We start from the raw sequence: 23,620 nt of genomic DNA, 5'->3' as shown, positions 1-23,620 counted from the left end.
GAAGCCATACCCTTACTTTCTAGAGGAAAAACAAAAAATCACCTGGGGACACATGCAAAGGCATCCTGCACAAAATAAATTCCACATGATAAGATGGACAAATTTCTATGAAGTCAAGCCTGGAAGTTTTCCTAGGAGAATAATTCCACTTTCCTTTCCTCTTAAATCCTGCTTCATCACATATAATCTAAATCTAAAGAAAAGGCTTCATGTTATTGAGGGTTTTTTTTTTGTGTGTGTGCCTCAGTACCTTCATTTCTAAAGTCTAAATACCAGTAATATTCCTCACTGAGCTTTCACTGGGATTATATGACCTAAATTACGTAAAGTGCTTAGCATAGTTCCTGGCACACAGGAGTTGCTTAATGAGTGTCTTGCTTACTTTCCCTCTACTATCCCAGCCCCAATTATAAGCAACAAGTTGATAAGCCTACCAAACTCTGAATTAAGGCTATGTAATACAATTTAGATTATTGTGTATCAAGGTTACTGCTGTCAGTTCATATTGGGTCCCTGAGGGGGTCTCATTTTATGAGCCAGAGAGTTTCCTATGCTGGACAGATAGATCCTCACAACACTGTCATGGCTCCTCCAAGTTCCATGCAAACATGTCCCATAACCCTGCAGAAAAGTTCAGACCAGTGACGGTCTCTACCAGCACAGTTTTGGAACAACACCACTAAGGAAACCATGAGCAAGAACCTTGAGACAAACACATTACTCCTGCTCACGACATATTAACTTTTCTCAATACCAGTGGAAGTATTATAGATAACTTTCAACAAACATATATTACAAGCTCTACCATGGTTGAAAAATAAGTAATTCTAATTTGATCATTTTGTTCAGAATAAAGAATTTTTTTAGAATATATTTTAGTTTCCAGTTATGCCATACAAAAATAAATATTGTTTAAAGGATTTACAAGGGAGAACAAAGAAATACAACTTTGGGTGCCGAAAATGTAGGAAAGATGGCAAAAATTTTATCCTCTACCTCAAAAGTAAGATCTAGAAGAAACGAAAAAAAAACTTCCCATGGAGTCTCTTTACTAATCTCAAAATCTACCTTTTTCTCATTCTAGTTTATTATACTGTTAATATAGAGACAATTTAATGGAGAACCTTCTCCCTGAGTCTCTGGGAATTTGGAAGGAGAAGGTTCTTTGGTAGTAAGAACTGTAGATAGAGAAAGCAGCTGGCTGAGTCACTGGGCCCTCAAAATGAATTACGACTAACACCCACACATCTTCCTTTCATTCTCAATCCTCTCTGTCTAGATTAGCTACGCAAGAATAGAAACCAACACCTAAAGAAAACGACTCCATCCGGCTTTGGGACTCTGTGGACACCACTGGCCCAAGTAGAATCCAGGATCTCCTGGAGCATAACTAGGCCCAAAGCCAAGGCCAGTCTCCCCAGTTCCATGAAGGGCTCGCTGGGTATCAGTTCCACTAAGTTTGGGGAAATTCTTTTCTAGCCACCCTTACAAATACACCAGATTTTACATCTTCCTTTTTATCCTCCCATGCAGCTGAGGGAATATGACTGAGAGAAAAAGGCTGGGAAAATTAAATTAAGCAAATTGCTTGCTGCTCTTTCAGGAACTCAGTCAGAATCTCAAAGGAAATAGTCCAATCATTTTGGATTCAAAGTTTTAAAATTCTAAAGCTGTAACTGGATTCATGATTGTAATTAAAGCAGTGGTCCATTGCCTTTCTCCTGAAAAACAAATGTGTATACATGTCCACATAACATACTCCTGACATCTCAGAGGATTCCAGGTCCTCCTCCAGCTCATGCATGTATTCCAAATCAATAATCTAGGTTACAATAAATGCAGAGCTATTTCTTGGAGTCAAAACAAAGGTTTGTGGTATGGAATTCAGGGTCCATACGGGGGGCAAGCTGGCTTTGATGGGAGGGGGGTCTTGGTTAGACGCCAAATGGCAATACTGAAGCAATGCTTGTTTCTCGTAGGAAGTGGGATGCCTGGCCACGATGACATCTGTGATTGGTGCAGTCTCACACTGGTGACTATTGTCAGGCCAATGATTCATGCATGACTATGGACAGTGAGATCCCACGGATCCCTAGTAAACATGGTACCGTTGAGCTGCTATAATGTGAGTCCTAACCACACCCACAGGCAGGACACTATCACCGACATGCAGTGCGGGTGCCCATTTGTCTGATTTATAGGTGATGTTGTGGCAAACGTGGCATCAGTTTCATTTCGGGGGAGTGGCAAGTTACAGATATTTCCTTCACAGCAGGAGGTGCAGACCTGAAAGAAGGGGAGAGGAAAAGGTGGGTGGTGAGAAGCCAGCAGGTCCCAGCAGGAGACAGGTGTCTTTATAGGAACTGTCTCCCTAGGGCAAAACTCAAATGAAAATGCTCTATTCCATTGCATGGAAATGAAGGGAGACCCTCATTGCTATACAAAATTACATATAAGAGGTTGTGAGGGGAATGGGAAAATAAACAAGGAGAGAAATGAATTACAGTAGATGGGGTAGAGAGAGAAGATGGGAGGGGAGGAGAGGGGGGATAGTAGGGGATAGGAAAGGTAGCAGAATACAACAATTACTAATAGGGCATTATGTAAAATTGTGGATGTGTAACCGACGTGATTCTGCAATCTGCATTTGGGGTAAAATTGGGAGTTCATAACCCACTTCAATCTAATGTATGAAATATGATATGTCAAGAGCTTTGTAATGTTGTGAACAACCAATAAATAGATAAATAAGTAAATAAATAAATAAATAAATAAATAAAAAAGAAAATGCTCTATTCCACAAAGGAAATGCCAACCAACATTTAGGGAGGGTGGGATAATATTCCAGCTAGAAGCAACATGGTCAGGATGAAACCCCCCAGCCTTAACTCCAAGGCACTGGGGTTCTGTTTTTGACATTCAGCCATGTGGTTCCTCAAGAAGTTTCATGACCTTTGGGCTCCAGCTCTTCCACCTGTGAAATGGGATTTTGAAAACTGCTCTTCCATTTCAAAGATGCTCTTTTTGACTACTTGAGGCAGCTGTCAGGAGGGTACATCTTCCTCTGCCAAGTTTTCACAGTGAAAATGAAGTGGCAGCAGCCCCCGTAATTTAAACTTGAATATTTACTTTCATTATCGCTATCTGCATAATTATCTCCATTCTCGTGGGTGAGTTAACGTTTGAAGGGTTTTCATTTATGCAATTACTGCTGCTTTATACTGCTTTACTCTTGAATTATATGAAAGAAATAAACCCAAAGGGTTACTGACAGCAATTATTTTAGGCCATCGCTACACAAAGTACGGACCAGCAGCTTCAACGTCAGCTGGGAGCTCGTTAGAAATACAGAATCTCAAAACCTTGCGTCAGACTTAGAGAATTAGAATCTGCATTTTAATGAGATCCCAGATGATTCATATTCATAGGATGGTTAATATCCTACACCATCATCCTGCTGAGATTTGAGTCTCTGGTCATAATTGACCTGGGGAAGAGAGTATAATGTTGAGAAGGGAGATGTCAGAAATGAGTTTGAATCCTGTTTCTGTTGCTTGCTGGCTGTGTGACCTGAACATAGGACATAAATTCTCTGATCCTCCATGTTCTCCTTGGTACAGACACCACAGCAACCCTTGAGCCTGGCCCTGCTGACAGGAGGGGTCAGGTTATGACCCTGGTTTTATGTTTCATATTTCAAACCAGGAACAAGTAGGCTTTCGTTCTTAATAAGAATTTAATTCTTAGTGTATTTGAGAAGTCACTTGAAAATTAGGCATCTGTCACTGACAGTACTGTTTCAGGGTATGAGGAAGAAAACTGCCTAAATACCCAGGAAAGCAACCTGACAGAAGTAGGAGATGTCACAAAGGACAAGGCCTGATTTGTTAAGAGCACACCCACAGCCAGCAGGAGAGGCTGGGGCATCGCTCATTCTGACCACGAGTCAGACTGCCTCTCTCTGATTCTTTATATCCTCCTTCATGGCTGGCCCCTGAACTTCATTTTACACAGAAGCACTTCTGTATATAGGCACTGACAAAGTTTAAGAGGAACAGATCCACAGGAAGGTGGTTCTCTTGTCACCTATCAAATGACTCAGGAGCCAGTGGAGACTTCCACAAACTAGCATCCCTCACTTTGCAGAAAGTTATCAAAGCTAAATTGCCTGGGGCCCCCTCGGGTGGATGGATTGTTGTTCCATCTGGGATGTAACAATGTTTGCTAAGGTGGCACAAGTGGTCCTCACTTCTCTCCCTTCCAGTAGCTTTATGACTCTCCTGAGTGAATCAAGGACTTAAGATCATCCTCCACATCCTTCTGGTGTGGGCTTGCACAATTTATACCTGTCCTCCTGTACCCTGGTGTTCATTCATACTCTTTTAGAGCAGACAGAAAAGGATGGATTCTTTTCACAGTGCTCTAAGACAGGGCAGCCTACAAGTGGGGAAGGGAGATAGCCCTCCGAGGTAGGGGGACACTTGACTATGCCATGCCATCACGAGTTGTGTTGCCAAACCTTGTGGCCTTCATGCTCCGAGTCTCTGCAGCCAGTGGACAAGCACTCTTCCAGTGGGACGCAGCGTTTGGTGACAGAGATGCTGTTTCCTGTGACTTCCATCGTGTGCTGAGTGTAGCAGTATCTGGTCTCTGTTAACAGAAAATATGCTTTAATTGAGATGGGAAATGTGAGCCCAGTCTACCTAAAAAGGAACCCCACAGGAGGGAGAACACTCCTGCTACTGAAAAGGTCTAACAGTACATAGGATATATACCACCCCTAGTATATGTCCACTCCCAAAGATCTCCCCAGAGAGATCCATCTCGCCATGGTAGGACACAGCCTTCCAGAGAACGCAGGTCTCTCTATCCATGGTGAGCCCCATAAATGGAGACCTCAAGGGATCCCTCTTTGCCTTTCTAAAAATTTTGCCATTGTCCTTATCTTTAGGAGATGAATGGTTTGTGGGTTGATTTAGGAGACAAGGTCGGCAATTTTCAGAAAGATAAAGGGTTAAAAGTTTCAAAGTATATAGGACTAAAAGAAAAGAAGTTAAGCAGGTACAATGGTCTTGCAGGGGATGAAAGACCACAGCAGAAGCTAGTGTGTGTGTGTGTGTGTGTGTGTGTGTGTGTGTGTAGAGAGAGAGAGAGAGAGAGAGAGAGAGAGAGAGAGAGAGAGAGAGGTATTCCCATGTAAGGGCAGAACTATTAGAAAGAGACACATTTTATTTTGAGAAAATGACTCTCTTCAAGAGAATGTCTTGCCACAGAGCATAGCTGGATCTAGGATGTATTAGAAAGAAAGATTAACCCAACAACTCAGGCGATCCAAGAAGCTTAATTTCTCCCAGCATGATTCCAGTGTCTTTTTGGGACAGAAGATGATGACCATGATGGGAGCTCATAGAAGTTCCTCTAGACTCATGAGTCTGAAAGCTCGAGGTTTATTTCAAAATTCTTTTTAGAGAATTATTTTATTGGTAATTTAAAAACTAAAGAAAAATGGCTTTGTCAACGTAATTCTTCAGAGCCTCCAGGCAGCGTTCAGCTCTCTAAGCCTGGGATTTAGGAGAATGTTCCCGTTCTACTTTCACATTAAAAAAGAAAATGAATAATTCTTAAGAAATGTCACTGAGCTGTTTTTCATCCATATCTTAGACCCAAGTTTGCATGCTTTATACATTTTGGATATTTAGTAGCTAATATGGAATTATGATCTTCTATGATATTATTTATTAGGCAATAAAAATTTTCCCTACCAGATTCTGTCATGATTTTGGCAGCTTTTAACCAAAGCGCTAATGTTCAAAGAAGAAAGCTTAAGAATTTTAGCTCCCCAGAATGAACTAATGTAGACTGCATTGAGTCAAGAAAACTGTTTTTATTTTATTTTATTTTTGGTAGCAGAGATTGAACTCAGGGGCACTTTACCACTAAGCTGCATCCCCAGGCACCCCCAATCTCTGGACCCCCCCCCCTTTGTTTTGAGACTGGGTCTCACTGTGTTGTGTAGAGGCCTTGCTAAATTGCTAAGGCTGGTCTTAAACTTGCAGTCCTCCTACCTCAGTCTCCAGGGTGGCAGGAATTACAAGTGTGGGTCACAATGCCCAGTGAAAATTGAGGGTTTTGAAAGTCTTCTCAAACATCCCACCTAACAGGAATCCCAAATGGCTTCTTATTGATAGGGTCAACATCCTCCCCCAGATGCTGTCCCCACACTGCACCCTGGCTTAGATGTTGGAATTTTGGTTTGTTTGTTTGTCTGTCTTGGAATCAGGCTGAGGCTGTCTCAAGCTTGCTCAGAATTCTATGGAGCAGTTTGGGAGCAGGGTGAATAAGGTCACCCTGAGAATGAAGAATTGAAAGCTTTACACTTGGCAATGATTTTTCCAAAGCCCTACATTAGTTTCAAGTTGGGATGCTTATTTTTTTTGGACAGAGAGCAGGCAGCAGCTCTCTTCTGATTTTCTTTTAAGCCTCAGGCAGAGTTTAGTAAATGGAGGACAGTGGCTTCAGATACTTACCACACCTTCCAAAGAGCCCGGGTTTACTTCTCAGGTATCAGACTCAGTGGACATTTATGGCTACAATAGGTGCACCTTCCCATCCCCGCCCCAAGTTCAAATGTTCTGGAAAGCAATAAAAACTGGAATGTTCTTATCTCCTGTCTCCTCTTCATGCAGACAACTAGGAGCAGCTGCCAGAGGTTTTATAGCTCCAAATGTAAATCTGAGCAGATAAGATCATACACTTATGGAATAAGTAAATCACTACGTGGTTTCAGTTTGGGAAATTAGGTTTGTCCCCCAAGTAATGAATTATCTTGCTTTAAGTAAGCCTTAAAATAACAACTGGTGAACTTGATAGATCAATTCTGTTTATACTTCCCTGTCCACAACAAACCCCCTTATTTATTAATGAAGCGCTCATTTCATTGAATGAAAGTAGTAGCAACAACTGATAAGAAAATTTTTTTTCAGGAATATATGGAAAACCCTTGTACCTAATAAGCCAAATCCTGCCTTTCTAGAGGGAGAAGATAGATCAGTGAAGATGCTGGGTTTTCTTATACTTCACCAAGTCCAGTTGATAAAACAAAGGTACACGGAGAGCACTGCCTTCATGTCCAGCAATTGAGACCTCAATTCTAAAGCATTGATCCCTCAAATTATCTATTCCATTTCTCATCTTACAACATTCCTAGGTGAGTTATGAAATATTAATGTGGAAAAGGGTTCTGCAGTTTGGGAAATGCTCAAAAAAATTGAACTGGTTTCTTTGGTGTGTATTTTATGAGAGTCTCCCACACACTCTGAGGTCTGTGGATTCCAAAGGTATTTTGGAGAAAGCAGACAGAATTTCCCAAGCAAAACCAGGTGGACCACATGGGGCTTATCACTGGAGCATAGTAGTGATAAAAAAACAAGTTTCAGCCACAGAGCATTGCCCTCTATGCATTTTGAATAATCTTCGGGTTAGTAATGAGGTTATATGAGAATCAAGCCTGCTGATAACTTCACACTAAAAGGATTTCAAAGACTTTTATCTAAAAGATAAAAGATGGATTTGAATTTCTACCAGGTTAGTTTTAGCCTCTAAAACCTCAAACTCTGCTACTGACTGATACTTCCAGAAGTTGTGAAATAAACTCTTTGACTCTCAGTAAAATCAGAAATGGAAAAGAGAGCTTAATCAACAATTAGCTCAAAATATAATTTTCATAAAATTCTCTCTCTCTTTCCTTTTCTCTCTCTCTCTCTCTCTCTCTCTCTCACACACACACACACACACACACACACACACACACTCCCTAATGTAGCTCTGAAATCTAAAACTAATTCAAAGCTAAAATGAAAACTTTTATTTACTCACCAATATTCCATTTCCAATAAAAGAATACTATAAATATGATGATTTAAATTAAAACGAGACATTACACATGTTTACCTCTCAGATAAAAGACTTTCTTATCACTCAATTATCTCAATTATTCTCTGGGGCTCTGTTAGTTTTTTTAAAAATAAAGTTATATAATGTTTAAAGTGATGCTACAGGACAATTCCCTCGGTACAAGAAAATGAATGGGAAGAAAATAACTTAAATAATAATATTACAGATTATAGTGGAAAAAATAAAAGGCTAGTGCCATCTGCCCACACACTCCCTGCCCAGTCCCTCACATCTGCCATGGACTGTCAGACAATGACCTATAATATAATATTATAATAAATGACATTAATATAAATATTAGGTTTATGTAATAAACATAATATCTATTATATAATAATATAATATAAAACAAATAACATGTCATATATTAATATTATCTAATATATATTAATTTTATATAATTAAATATATTATGATATAATATATAAATATATTATATAAAATAATATAACATATATAATATTATATATTTACATTATACATTATTATATATAATGTATAAAATACTAATATATAAAATATAATCATATAAAATAATAATATTATAATAATTACATAAATATATTAATATAATGGCCTTTAGTAGAGTAGGTGCCATAGGTGATGCTCCTTTCTCACATCTGCCCCTGTAGGATTTTTTTTTGTAGCTCTGGACTCTATGATGTATCATCTCCTCTGTGGGATTCCCCATCCAGACTTTAGAGGTGTTGTCATTTTTATTTTCTGCATCTCTGGTCTCTTCTCTTCCATCACTTTTAGAAACCTGAAAGTTGATACTCTTCCAAGTTCTATCCTTGAAACAAATTTCACTCAAATGACCTCATCAATCTTCTGATGCCAACTCTCAGTCTGCTTCTTTCTCCTGAGCTACAGAATGAAAATTTCCAACTATCTCCTGGAAACAGCCAGCATCACCACACAAGTCACATGTCTCTAACCAAACCTCATGTCCCTCCTCAAATCTGTTTATCTTCATGTGGCCCTATCTCAGGAAGGGACCTCCTGAGAGGGGCACCTTCATTTCTGCAGGAAGTGAAGACTAGAAACTTTGGAATCAGCTTACATTTCTTTCCCTAATCAGAGGTGTTGTCGTTTTTATTTTCTACATCTCCAGTCTCCTCTTCCAGCACTTTTCCTAACCTATTTCTATATTAATGCCACCGATTGCCAAGGAGTGCTGGCTGCTGCAGTGCTAGGTGTATTTGGTTTACCCAAGTAGCAGGTCTGAAGGCTGCTGCCTCTCCCTGCTCCTGAGGCTGGAACCAGCGTAGCAGAGTAGCTGTGCTCCCCACAGTGCCATCAGTGAGATCTGCCATTCAGAGCTTCACAGTTGAAACTCAGCACTTACGACTCCAGGTTCTCCTTGATCAACACCCCAAAGGAGCTCATCGTTGCCTCCTTAAGACGATGGAGCACAACTCTGTTCTTCACGGGAAGACATTTTATGCATCTTCAGCTTGTTCTAAAATCCATTTTTCTACCTTCCATTTTTGGAAACCTGATGTTCTGTAAGACTCAATACAAATGTGACAAATTCTGTGAAACCTTCCCTGATTTTCCTCTCAAATAGGTCGATGTTAATTTTTTGCTTCCATGTTGCCTTTCTTTTTATTTTTTTCCCAGTGCTGGGGATGGCACCCAGGACATTGAGCATGCTAGCCTGGGCAAGCACCCTATCCCTTAACTTCCTAATTTGGATGAATCTGGCTTTCCTTATAGATTAGGATTTCTCAAACTTGGCAAGATTGACTTTCATTTTTAAAATGGTTAATTTTAAAAAATTAAATATTTTAAGACAATTATAGATTCACATCCGTAAGAAATAAAGGAGACATCCCATGTGCCTTTTGCCCAGTTTCCCCACAAGGTCATACATTATAAAACTATGGTACATTACTATCACAATCAGGATGATGACATCATTACAGTTGAGATAAGAACATTTCTGTCCCTCCTGTAGATCTTTTATAGTCACATCCTCTCTCCACTCCCCTCACACCTTCTCACCCTTGGAGACCATCAATTTCATTTCTATAATTGTATCCATTTGAGAGTGTATAAATGGTAGTGTACAGTATACAACATTTGGGGATTGAGAATTTTCACTCAGTATACATTACTGAAAATTCACCTGGGTAATCATGTTTATCAACAATTTGGTAATTTTTATTAATGAGTAGTAGTCTGTGATATGGGTGTACCAAAGTTGATTCAACCAATCAACCACTGAAAGAACATTTAGGTTGTTTTAGTTGGGGGTAGTATTAATAAAGCTGGTACAAACATGTAAAATTTCCATGACAACGTAAGTTCTCACTTCTCTGGGGTCCACATTCAGAAGTGTAATTGCTGGGTTGGATGGTAGTTGTGTGTTTAATTGTTATAGAATCCCCAAACTATTTTTCAGAGCGCCAGTACCATTTTATATTCCCACCAGTGACATACGCGTGATCTCATTTGTTCTTATCTTTACTAGCCTTTGGTATTGCCCTATTTTTATTTTGGCCGTTCTCATAGTTACTTAGCTTTATATCAGTTTCACCAAGAGGCAGCATATTGCTATGCAATTAAAGAGGGTACGTGGTATTCAGGACTCAGTTCTTGGTTATGGAAAAGGCCAAGGTCAGTATGACTCTGAAAAATGTATTGTACACAATTTTAATTTCCTTTTAAGTAATGAATGCTTATGCTCAAAGTCTGCAGGCATTGACTTGATTTCCCCACAAAACAACAAAAATGGTCATCATGAAGATTGTATAGATTAACTTTAACACAGCCATCTGAAAGCATGATATTCTAGCACATTGTTGGAAGCCTCCCTCAAAAATCTAATATTATGTAAGCGGAATTGTTCCCAATGATGGTGTAAAACATGGTGTATGGATGTGTCCTCAGACAAGCAACCCAAGCACAAAGCTAGAAAAGGCTGAGACACAGGTTGCAAATTTCTGGGCTGTTCGGACTGTGGCATCTTCTGGCATATCTTTTGTTATAGTCCCACAGATCCTTTGGGCTTTGTTCTTTTTTTATTTTTTATTTTTCAAATCTATTCTCTCTCTCTCTCTCTCTCTCTCTCTCTCTCTCTCTCTCTCTCTCATTGTTGTTTCTGGTACTGGAAATTAAACCCAAGCACACATTACCACTGAGCTACATATATCCCCAGTTCTTTTTATTTTTTATTGTGACACAGAGTCTTGCTAAGTTGCTGAGGCTGACCTTGAACTTGCTAAGTTGCTGAGGCTGACCTTGAACTTGTGATCCTCCCACCTTAGCCTCCGGAATTGCTGGGATTACTGGCATGTACCACCATGACCAGGCCAATTGTTGATGCTTGTGACATTCTCAGGGTGTTGACTTCTTCAGCTCCAGGTCTAGAATTCATGAGGCAGAAACGACACCTGCTGCCCTCACCATTGTGTTGTTCTTTGGGTCCTGAAGTCAATAGCTAGTCTGTCATTTTCTCTCTTTCCACCTTTCATATTGAGTAATTTCTATTCTTATGTCCTTCAGTTGACTGATTCTTTCCTCTGTTTCTTCCATTCTGCCGCTGGGTCTACTCATTGCGGAATTTTTTAAATTTCAGATACGGTATTTTACAGTTCTCAAAGTTCATTTGATTCTTCTTCAAGTTTTCTCTTTCTTTGATGAGATCTTTCATTGGTTTCAACTAAGTAATTACTCATTGAAGCATTTTTATTGTGGCTGTTTTAAAATCCTTTTCAGACAATTGTAGCATCTCTGTTTATCTCAGTTTAGTAAGAATTTGCTAGTTTGCAAGCATCTTAAGTATTTTCTAGAGGCCCATGTGTTAAAAGACATGTTTTCCAATTGATGGCACTATTTGGAGGTGGAGGAATCTTTAAGAGGTGGGGCCAATTTGCAGGGAAATGGATGGCATTAGAATAGATGATGCTAAGTGAAGTTAGCCAATCCCTAAAAAACAAATGCCAAATGTCTTCTCTGATTTAAGGGGGGGTGACTCAAAATGGGGTAGGGAGGAAGAGCATGAGAAGAAGATTACCACTAAATAGGGAAGAGAGGTGGGAGGGGATGGGAGGGAGAAGGAGAATTGCATGGGAGATGAAAGGAGACCCTCATCATGATACAGAATACATGTATGATGAAGTGAGGGGGAAAAAAAGAAATGTGTCACATTAGATTGGGTAGAGAGAAGTGATGGAACGGGAGGGGAGGGGAAAGGGGGATAGGAAGGGCAGCAGAATAAAATAGACACTAGTATTGCTGTATATATATACGTGACTGCATGACCAATGTGATTCTGCAACCTGTACACTTGGAAAAATGAGAGATTATACCCCATTTGATTCAAATGTATGATATGTCAAGATCATTGTACTGTCATGAACAACTAATTAAAAAAAAAGAGGTGGGGCCAGCATAGGAAGTTAGATCACTGGGGGCATGGCCTTTAAGGGGATTGAGGAATGCTGTTCTCTCCCTCTCTCTCTTTTTGCTTCTTAACCATCATAAGGTGAGCAGATTGCTTCTCCCATGTGCTCTACCCATGATGAACTGCCTTGCCACAGACCCCAAAACAGTGGGGCCAGCTGGCCATGAACTGAACCTTCAAAAACTGAAAGCCAAAATAGAGTGTTCTTGTTTTCAAGTTAATTACCTTAGGTATTTGCTATAATAGAAAGTAGACTAATATACTATTGTCATTTTTCATTCAATTTGAAATATTTCTTGTGACACAAGGTTTTTTTTTATTTTTATTGAAATAGGAACATATTGGCATTATGATACTCTGGATCTTTTGACTCTTCTCTTCTTGAGAGTGGCAGGAATGCCTCATTAATGCTTCAAACTGGCTTCTATTAATGCTCTGAGAGAGGGTGGCCTTATTACAAATGGTGGTGGTTATTTCCTGTCTCTCCACTAAGTCTCTTCTGACTCAACCCCAGGGAGATGTAGAGGTATCTCAGCTCCGGGTCTAGAATTCATGCTGGTAGACTTGGAGATCAGCCCATGTAGTCTCCACTGACACTGAGGAGACCTCATGACTTCCCAGAGGGGGATGAGATTCCCCTTAATTGTTCTCTCATACCATCCCAGCAGGGAGGTCAGGGTGCCTCAGCTCAGCTGACATGTCCTGTTGTGGATAGAAGTCAAGGCTCTTCATTTATCAGCCTTTGCTAGTGTGGGTGGGGCTACAATTTTTTTTTCCTGTGGGTGTTTGGCTAGAATAGAGTAGTCACTATCTAAGTTTTCTGTCTTTTTAGGTGATATTTTTCTTGTCCTTTGGCTAGAGAGAGCACATTTCTGTTAGGGCTCGTTTTGTTGATGCATGTGACATTCTCAGGGTGTTGACTTCTTCAGCTCCAGGTCTAGAATTCATGAGGCAGAAAGGACACCTGCTGCCCTCACCATTGTGTTGTTCTTTGGGTCCTGAAGTCAATAGCTAGTCTGTCATTTTCTCTCTTTCCACCTTTCAGAGTCTTTTGCTGTTTTGGGTTTATGGGTTTTCATGTTTGTTTATCTACAATGATCAGAATTTTCGTTGTAGTTGGCAGAAGGAATGGGAACGTACATCTGCTTCATATTTCCAGAAGTGGAAGTCATCAGTCCTCTGACACTTTAGGCTAGACAGTTCCACATGGGGGAAGGTTCTGTGCATCCTGGGGTATTTAGAAAAATCCATAACTTCCTCTAACTGGATGCCAATATCACCAAATGTCTTCAAATATCAACTGATTTCTCCCAGAGTCAGGGGAATCATTCCTGGTGGAGATCAACACCTCTATATTATAATCATAACCTTGAGAAGAAGGTCCATTCTTATTGAGTCTGCACTCTCCACTCACAATGAACACAGATAGAATGGCACTAAGGAAACAGCCAGCCTAGCTCTTCTAATCAAAGTTGAACCAAATTAAAATCATTTAGCTCTATGGTACCTTATCATCTCTTCTATATCTGTATTTTGAATGGTCTCATCCAATTTGAAAATAAAATAATATACTTAATTTTTTTTTGTAGTTGTAGATGGACAGAATGCCTTTATTTTATTTGTTTATTTTTACATGGTGCTTAGGATAGAACCCAGTGCCTCACACATGGTAGGCAAGTGCTCTGCCACTGAGCAATAGCTCTAGCCCAAATAATATACTTTTACTGGAAATATAATTTTCTTGTAGTAGAAATACTTTGGAAAATTATTTGCTTGGATCACAAAAGAATAAACATTCATATTATACGAACCAGAAATTCTGCCCCTAGGCTGTTTATAGAAGAACTACCTATACAAATGAAAACTAGAAACTATAAAAATGCCATTAGTGGTAGAATAAATTATGGTACATATTCATATAATAATGACAGCTAGCTAACAAAATGAATTTTGAGTGAAAGAAGTTAGATACAAAAAGGTATTCTATTTCTGAAAAGAACTCAATACTAGTTTATTGTCAGATTGAATCTAGAGTTGCTTTACCACTGAGCTACATCCCTAGTTCTTTTAATTTTTTATTCTGACAGAGGGTCTTGCTAAAAAGCTGAGGCAGGCCTCAAACTTTTGATCCTCCTGCCTCAGCCTCCCAAATCTCCAGGATTACAGTCCTACACTACTGCATATGGCTTCCAGGAGCTATATTTGTTTTCTAGGGCTGACATAAGAAAACTACCACAGAGTAATTGACTTTGACAAAAGTTTTCTCACAGTTTTGGAGAAGTTTGAAGTCAAGGTACTGGCTTGCAGATGGCTATCTTCTCCCTGTGTCTTCACATCATCATGCCTGTGTGTCTGTGTTCTAATCTCTTCTTATGAGGATACCAGTTGTATAGGATTAAGGATCTGCCCAGTGACTTCATCTAATTTTAATTACCACTTCATAGACCCTATCTCCAAACACAGTCATATCCTAAGGTACTAGGGATCAGGACCACAGTATATAAATTTAGGGGCACGACACAACTCAGTCCACAACAGAGACATTTGGTAGAGGGAGGGAGGGAGGGAGGGAGGGAGGGAAGGAAGGAAGGAAGGAAGGAAGGAAGGAAGGAAGGAAGGGAACTTTTGAGCTCCTGGAAATAGTGATTTCATCATCTGGGTGCTTCTTTCATGGTGAGTTCAATATGTGAAAAATAAAACCACGACACTGTTCAATATTCCATGTGTATGCTATACCTTAATTCAAAGTTCAGTGAAATTGAAAGTGAAAGAAGAAAGAACTCAAGATGAAAGAAAATAGCGTTATGAAGAGGAAGAACTGCAAACTGAGCACAGAGAGGCTGAATTATTTAAAGCTTGCCCTAATTAGGAATTATTACACAGCCTCTGGCACCCAGGCACCAGATTATTCTCTTGGTTTTCCTGCTTGTATCAATGACTCTCCACAGATCCCTGAAAAAGATGTGTTTCCTTCTCTTGTCTCACGTAAGAAATTCCTCCAGGTGGAAATTTAATCTAAATAATTGCTCATCAATCAAACTGAGTCATGATCGAGGTCCTTTTCCTGCGGTCAGTACCTTTTGCAGAAACTGCCAGACAGACAGACACCTCCCCATCTTTGCAAAAACATCATCCACACTTCTTAAGGATAGGTGACACACTCACTTGAGGAAACTTTCTTTTAAAAAAAAAAAATTGCTGAAATTCAGGAAGCAATGTGCTTGTTACCAGGTGAAGGTTCAAAGATGCAGTTGGGGGCTGGGGATGTGGCTCAAGCGGTAGCGCGCTCGCCTGTCATGCATGCAGCCTGGGTTCGATCCTCAGCACCACATACCAACAAAGATGTTGTGTCCGCCGAGAACTAAAAAATAAATATTAAAAATTCTCTCTCTCTCTCTCTCTCTCTCTCTCTCTCTCTCTCTCAAAAAAAAAAAAAAAGATGCAGTTGGAAAGGTAGGATAAGGTAGAGGGGCTAGGCCGGACTCGACAGTGACAATGGGAAAACAAAAGAGGACAAAAGCATCCAGGGGATGATTCCATCGGAGGCTACTGTGGTAACAGAAAATATCTGGACAGGGCCAGGGATGTGGCTCAGGGTTGAGCACTTGCCTGATGTGTGAGGCCCTGAGTTCAATCCCAGCACTGAAAATAAAATAAAATAAAATAAAGAAAGAACAGAAAATATCTGAATAGAAACACTGTGAATGAAGCAGGTTAGATGCTCTCAGTGTGGAGAAAAAAAATAAAACTTTCTGAAAATAGAATGGTGGCAACTTGGGCTTCAAAGTTGCTGGAAAAATTCTAATTAAATAAGTTTGAGAAATAGGCTGAGATGCCAGCTTATATCATCTTACCGAGAAACACAATAAAGTTAAAGTAGCAGGATAAAACTAAAATAACAAAAATCTGTATGAAAATGCAGGAGCTCTACCAGGATGGGTAGGATTTGAAGAGCAAGGTAACAGAGGAAAGAAAAGTGGTTTTTTTAAGTTCACCCTGACATTCTGTACCTGTTTTCCCCTCCAGGCATTTGCTGATGCAAAAACTGCACAGGTTGGAGAGGCTGAGAAGCCAAGCAGAAAGCCCTGCCAAGGGGCAGAGAAGTAGGGCAGAGCCTTTGTTGTTCTCCAGGGGCCTGGGATGCACAAACATGAGTTCAGAGCTGGCAGCAAAGCCAAGAGAGAGGTGAGATTGACAGGCTTGGGCTAAAATTCAAGGTTGGCAGTTATTCACTTTTAGCACTTTAAAAAAATGTCATTAACTGCTGGCTTCTATTGTCTCTGTCAATACTAAGTGTTGGCAAGGTTGTGTAGCAACTGGCACTTGTGTTCATGGCTAGTGAGAGTGTAATTGGTACAGGCAGTTTTAAAAAACTATTAGGTGATCTTTGATAAAGACAACACTCACCTGCCCCATGCCTGGCAATAATGTGTCTGGGATAGACTGGGCAGAAATCCATGCATATGTGTACCAAAGGACATGTGTAAGAATGTTCATGGTTTTGAAATATTGGACACAATGCAAAAGTCCATCAACAGTAGAATAGATGAATTTTGGTATATTCATATAATGATCGACTATACATCTTTGAGAAACAATGACTTCATTGCTTATAAAACATGGATAAATTTCATACTTACAATGTGTGAAAGCAAGGAGAATATACATTCCCTACAGCTCCACTAATAGGAAGCTCAAAGGCAGTACTCACAGTAATGTTCCCTTTATGGAGTGGGGCATAATGACTAAGAGACTCTGGGGTCTACTGCTTTACATGGGTGGTAGACCCTGAATGCTAACCTTGTAAAAATTCACAAGTTATGCACTATGATCCGTTCCCTTTCCAGTATGTATTCTAACATTTAATTAAAAGTTTTTCTTTAAAAAGGAGGAAGTCTAAGACTTCTATTTAGCAATTAATAATAATAAAAGAGAATCTTGAAAACATCTCATTACTTAGCAGTCAGAAGTGGTGGATAAAATATAACCAACATATTTATAGATGCACAAATGCACTCTCCAGAGAGACACATTCCATGGGCCAGCCCTGAATGAGGTATTGATTTCACTATCTCGGAGAAGAGGCCATATTAAAGATAATCAGTAAGAAATTGTGTTGGGTCTTGACGGGATTTAGAAACACCTAGGTAAAAAGAATAGAAACCCTGAAGGGCCAGATTCTAAGTGTAAAATTGAGTAGAAGAAAGAAAAAAACCCACCCTTCAGTTATGTGTTAAAATAAAAGGTTATCTATTTCAGCCATGCCTCTGTCTGTCAATGAAGAAGTCTTTCCCTGGACATTTGTAACCTTCAGTTGAGCTGGGAATCCCATTTCTATTTCCTGCTTGTACCAGGAACCATGAGACAACTGGTCCAGAAAGAGGTATCAAGGAACATCTTCGTTCATTCATTTTCAGAGAAAACCAGTGAGCAGCACAGAGGTTGGAGTCAAAAGAATATGTGTCCACTATCTCAAAAATTTTCTTCTGATTTCCTATCAGCAATAAATTCACATGCAGATCATGCCTTAGAGGGAGGCAACTGTACTTCCTAATTAAGAAGGAACATACTATCCTTGGCTTAGGTGTCCGCTGCAGAGCAGGTCTTTTTTAAAAACTGTAATGTTTTTGACTTGACATTTAATTCCACAGACACTTACTAAACATTTATACAGTTCCTCTCTCAAGGAACTTTTAATCTTGCAGCACAGAGAAAAGTCATAGGCGAAATGACATGGATCCGAGTACGTGACACTCAGCTTTTATTTCACCACATCAGTTCCTTCAATTGGTCCCTTATAACACGGTTTTAAGATCTTTTCTCATTCTGGTTCACAAAACCAAGAAAGTTGAACAGATTTGTCAGGTGCAGTTCCTGAAATTACACGTATGGCAATAGGAGCCATTTATGGAGGACATCTTCAATTCTCATTGCTAGGGAGTGAGTATGGTACCAGGAATCTGGAAGCACAGAAGTAAAAGCAATGGAATGGAGGAGGAAATACATACACAATGCACATTCCCAAAGTAAGAGTGACAGGGAACCTGTGTCAGCTACAAGTGTGGCTGGCTGACTCCACCACAGCTGGAGGAGTGACTCTAGTCAGGGCTAGACTTTCTCCAAGCATGTTGGACCCAATGATGATTCACAACAAACCTATCAACTCCAGAAGCATGAGCCATTACGACACACTGGGTCTCCATGTTCAACCACTAACTGAATTAAGTTTTCAAAAATTCTCAGAATAAAGTCGTTTCCCAAACAATTAGGTGTGGGTGCTAATTCCATATAGATAAAATTAAATGCATATGTAAAATGGGTTTTTTCACCTCCAATAATTAAAACCTAGTTAAATATGTCACAAAACAACCAACAAAACCCCAGAAATGTCTCAGAAAGCCAGAACGCCTTTCCATGGCAGCTTCTGAGCTCTACTGTTGATATTCTTATACCTGCTCCAGGCATGATAAGCCAGAAAACAACCACAGGGTTGGTTAGTAAAGACGTTTTACATTTTAATCTAATAATAAAATTGTGCTGTTTTTACTTGATTAAAAAATATGGAGAAAACATGGATTAAACAGCAGCAGACCCATGGGAAGAAGGCTGATCAAGCTGGAGGCTGACTGTGCAACAAGATGAGGGTTAGGGTTAGGGTTACACCTTTTCCCAGGTTAGAGCTTGAGTGCCCACTCCTTTACCTGATGCTCAAGGCTCCACACAAACAACCTGGCTCCACTATTTTGCTCCTATTATTCTTTCATACTAACTGGTTGCTACTCCCAGATGAGGTCTCTCCTCATCCACGGAGCACACTTGGAAAATCCTGTCTCCATGGTTCTGAAGGACTTCCAGGAAGACTTGCCTTCTCCAGGGTTCTGAACCCATTTCCCAGGTGCCGAACGGCCTGTTGCAGGGTTCCCAGCACATGATGCTTTCACTGGCAAACTCAGCCCCCAGATGCTCCTCTTCCCTTAAACTCCCACGGCACTCAATGCCATGTTTCATTTGGCACTTAATTTTGCCCTGCTGTTTTTGACATTTGATATATTCAGATCTTATCTCCCAGGCTAAACTGCCTGCTCCTGGAAAGAAGAAACCAGATTCCAATCTCTCACTGCTTAATCGCCCCAGGGGCTTGGCTGGTCATTTTCTGCCATGAACCTCAGTGCAAGACTTTCCATTTATCCCTATAAATTTAAAGACAAAAAAAAAAAAAAAAAAAGAGGGCTGGGGATGTGGCTCAAGCGGTAGCGCGCTCGCCTGGCATGCGTGCGGCCCGGGTTCGATCCTCAGCACCACATACCAACAATGATGTTGTGTCCGCCGAGAACTAAAAAATAAATATTAAAATTTAAAAAAAAAAGATAAAAATGTGTAGGGGAGAAAAGAGAAAAGGATAAATTGTATAAAGATCACTCTGTGGTACTTTTAGGTATCTGTCCTTTGAAAGGATAGATTCTAATCTTAGAAGAAAACATCCAGATGGAGCTTTCTCTTTCCCTGAGAAGCACTCCCACAGTGATTCCGGTCACCTGCTCTTTTTGTTTGTTTGTTTTTCTCTGAGACAGGGATGTACTTGTATATAATCAAGTCTGCAGAGAAGATCAGCACACATACCTTCCTTTTCCTCTGCATAACATCTGCTAAGGTACCTCAGAGCTGAGTCAATCCTAAGAAAAGCACAGCCACACTTTGCCGTGGCCTATATGTGTCCCCCACAATTCATGTTGAAACTTAATTGTCAATGTGATGATATTGAAAGGTGAAGTCTTTAAGAGGTGGTTAAGTCATGAGAATAGATCCCTCATGGGGAGATTGGGATCCTTACAAGAGGTTCCAGGGATTCGGTGTGTTCCCTTCCACCCCTTCTGCCTTTTGATATATGAGGACACAACACTCTTCGCCTCCAGAGGAAGCAACAAGATGCTATCTTGCAGGCATGGGAACGAGGCCCTCACTAGACACTGGACCTGCTAACATGACACCTCCATCTTAGACTCTCAGCACCCAAAACTATGAGAAATAAATGTCTGTTGTTTATAAATTACTGTGTCTGAGATATTATGTTAGAGCAGCACAGAATAAGATACACTTCCTGTGTACTATCTCTGACCAGTAGCCACGGTTTCAGAAGACAATTGGCTAGCTTTGTCCCAGCAGGAACCAACCCAGAAGTTACTGGATACACAGCAAATCATCCTGTTTTTGTCCAGAGTCGCTGTTTACAATTGTCAAATTTTGCTGCGTATTAGTAACCTAGGGAACTTCTGAAAATCCTTATTCCCAGCCATACCCCATGTGCCAGTTAATTAGGAATTCTGGGAATGGACCCAGACATCAGTGTTTTCAAAGCTTTACTAGGTGGTTTCAATGTACAGCCACGTTCGAGAAGCAGTGGTTCAATTAGGTCCATTAGTACCTTGCCCAGTTGTTTATCCTGCAAGGTTAAAGTCAGAAAATACTGGCTCATGGAGAAATGAGCAGTGGCAGCAGAAGACACTAGGGAGAGGACTTACCATTGGTTACCCAGGTGACTGGACATCTAATTTGTGATTAAGGCAGTCTTTAGTGTCTCCATTTTTTTTCTCTTCCCTGTAATCTTTTGGGACCCCACTGACATCTCTACCTAACAATAAACAGAAGAATCTAGAAATCACAACACATTTCCTGATCAGCAGGTAGATGAGGCCCCAGTGGTTCTTGCCCTTGACTGCTCATTAAAATCACCTGGGATATTTGAAAGTACTAGTGCAGGACTCTAATCTCAGAGATGCTAATTTAATTTGTATAAAGTTGTGGTTCTTAAGAAGTGGTCTTCAGACCAGAAGCATCTGCATCATTGGGGGAGGAGGGGTTCTTTAGACATGCAAAATTTGAAGCCATCTCAGACGTAATGAAGCAATGAAGCAAATATTCAGGTGGAGAGGGTGAGCGGGTGATAGCAGAAGTCTGTGTTTTAATATGCTCTCCATGAGTGATTGCACTGAAGTTGGAGCCATTGCTCTAGGCAGGTCACAGGCTTTAGGGATATCTGTAAGGTCATACAGGTATTTCTACTGTACAGCCTAGGTAGAGGCTCCTGGGTTCAACAGCACTGGCTCAGGTAGCTGACATCTGTCTTTTAATGGCATTTTCTGGGGTCTTGCAGTTTCCACTCTACCTTGAGAAGCAGAGAGGGCCATTCATTGAATTGAGCATGAGAGCTCCTGCATTATGTTGAAAAATAATGCATTTGGTGTGTCCAGTCACTTTAATAACTGAATTGGATTAACTACTCACTCAAACATTTGCCAATAAAATACCTCTCCCTCATCATCCTCCTCACACTAAACGAATCCACTCTCCTGCAAAATATAGCAGCCAACCAAAAATGATTCCAGAGCCACAAAGAAAAATCTTGTTTACTTGACAGGATAAAAGAGATCTGACTATGACTTGCCTTCATTATGAAATGGGGATTTGGGTTAAAATTTCAATCTTCAAATGGACACCATTTAAACATTAAGTTTAATATTTAAAAGAGCTCAGGATTTTTTATTTTTGGCAATGATGACATTTAGAATTCTAGCTTTCATGCAGTCTCAGTAAAGAAGTCGAGTCTCTTGTAAGATATGTAATAAATGGAATCTTTATATGAACATCAATGCCTACTTTACATGAAAGAAATTACTATGCAATGACTAATGCTTCAAAGAGGGTCAGACAAACTGGCAGTTATCTTCCTATTCTTCATTTGGCTGACCTGTCTGGGGAAGTCTCTTTTTAAGTCCTCTGGAGCTCCACAGATGCTTCACGAGAAAGGGGGCAATATTATGGATCCCTTTATATTTCTGAGAGTCTTTGAGGAAAAGTTATTGGTGCAGCTTAAAAGATATACTAAACCTAAGACTAGAGGAACCATTGAGATTGCAAGCATGCACCAGGTCTATAAGGCTACTCACTCATGAACAGCTTCGGGGACCCCAATCTGTCTATTGACAGTTTACCTCGAGGACAGTAGATGTCTGGAGCCCATCGGTTGCATTCATAATTGTCTGCTGCCTTTTCACAGGTGAAACATTTAAATCCACCAGGATATGGTGTGGCTACAAAAAAATCAAAAGAAAAGATTGATTTTTAGACTGAGCACAGAATCCGGTGAAGTTAGACATATTCATTTTTTTAAAAAAAAGTTTCTCTAGACATATTGGCAGTGTCTTAAAAAACCAAACATTTAACTAAAATATGACCCAACAATTTCACTGCTAAAAATATATTCCTGAGAAATACATTTATGTCCACACACAAAAAAATATGTAAATAAATGTCGACAGCATTTGTACAGGTTCCACATTCTTAATCTAAGAATCTGAAATCTAACATGCTCCAAAATATGAAGATTTTGAGCACTCTCATGATACTCCCCAAATTCCACACCTGGCCACATGTGACAGGTCATAATCAAATTGTAGGAGCACCAAAATTATTGTATAAAATAATCTGTAGGTCATATACATAAGATATGTGTATGTATATATATAATGTATAATATATAAGGTATGTATAAAACATATAAATTTTATGATTAGACATGGGTCCCATCCCTAAGGTAACTCATTATATATGCAAATATTAAAAAAAATCCCAAATCTGAACACTTTCTGGTCTCAAGCATTTCAAATATAAGATATTCAATCTGCAATAACCCCAAACTGGAAACAATCCCCATGTCTTTCAGTTAAACAAAAATGTGGTACATTCATACTATGGAATACTAGACAGCATAAAAGAAATGAACTATTAATATGGCTAACAATTTGGATAAATTTCCAGAGAATCTTTCTTAATGGGGGCGAAAAAAACAACCCAAAAGGTTACATTTGGTTTCATTCATGTGACATTTTAAAATAGATAAAGTTTTGAAAATGAAGTATAGGTAAGTTAGTACCAGGTTTGGGGATGGTAGCATGTGCTATATTCGGAAAGAGATACGACATATTCAATTCCAACAAGCCCCTCCCATCAATTCTGACCTGTCCCTGTGTTCTCAAGAGATTATCCTCCAAGTATCTATGTTCTTTGCCCCACCTTTTAGCTCAGGTGGGAGGTCTCACATGGAAAGTCATACTCTGGAGAATGCCCAGCACACCAGTGCTTTCATCAGCAAAAGGATGAGGATCAACAAGGAATATCTGTCCTTTTCCTCAATGTGCTTTCAATTACTTCTTAATTGTAATCATTTGCTTGCTTTGCTATTTAAAGTCCTGCCTTTCA

At 39.8% G+C, this 23,620-nt stretch overlaps 2 protein-coding genes across 2 annotated transcripts in view; one reads left to right on the top strand and one right to left on the bottom strand.

Moving 5' to 3' along the window:
- MMADHC (metabolism of cobalamin associated D) overlaps positions 1–17,763 on the top strand; it is a 97,518-nt gene extending 79,755 nt beyond the window's left edge. Inside the window, exons 11-14 of the transcript XR_014018007.1 lie at positions 1,980–2,104; positions 6,984–7,207; positions 16,391–16,549; positions 17,624–17,763. The gene's annotated coding sequence lies outside the window, so the exon portion shown is untranslated. The remainder of the gene's footprint in view (positions 1–1,979; positions 2,105–6,983; positions 7,208–16,390; positions 16,550–17,623) is intronic.
- Positions 1,290–23,620, bottom strand: part of LYPD6 (LY6/PLAUR domain containing 6) — a 134,199-nt gene continuing 111,868 nt past the window's right edge. Inside the window, exons 3-5 of the mRNA XM_081261218.1 lie at positions 22,354–22,452; positions 4,520–4,650; positions 1,290–2,286 (exon numbers count right to left, since the gene is read on the bottom strand). Coding sequence (XP_081117344.1) covers positions 2,119–2,286; positions 4,520–4,650; positions 22,354–22,452 — 398 coding nt within the window. The 3' untranslated portion in view covers positions 1,290–2,118. The remainder of the gene's footprint in view (positions 2,287–4,519; positions 4,651–22,353; positions 22,453–23,620) is intronic.

Source organism: Spermophilus citellus (assembly GCF_964194105.1).
Source record: "Spermophilus citellus genome assembly, chromosome: 11".
NCBI classification, from domain to species: domain Eukaryota; kingdom Metazoa; phylum Chordata; class Mammalia; order Rodentia; family Sciuridae; genus Spermophilus; species Spermophilus citellus.
The sequence above is the reverse complement of the archived record's forward strand: the minus strand, read 5'-3'. Positions and strand labels throughout refer to the sequence as shown.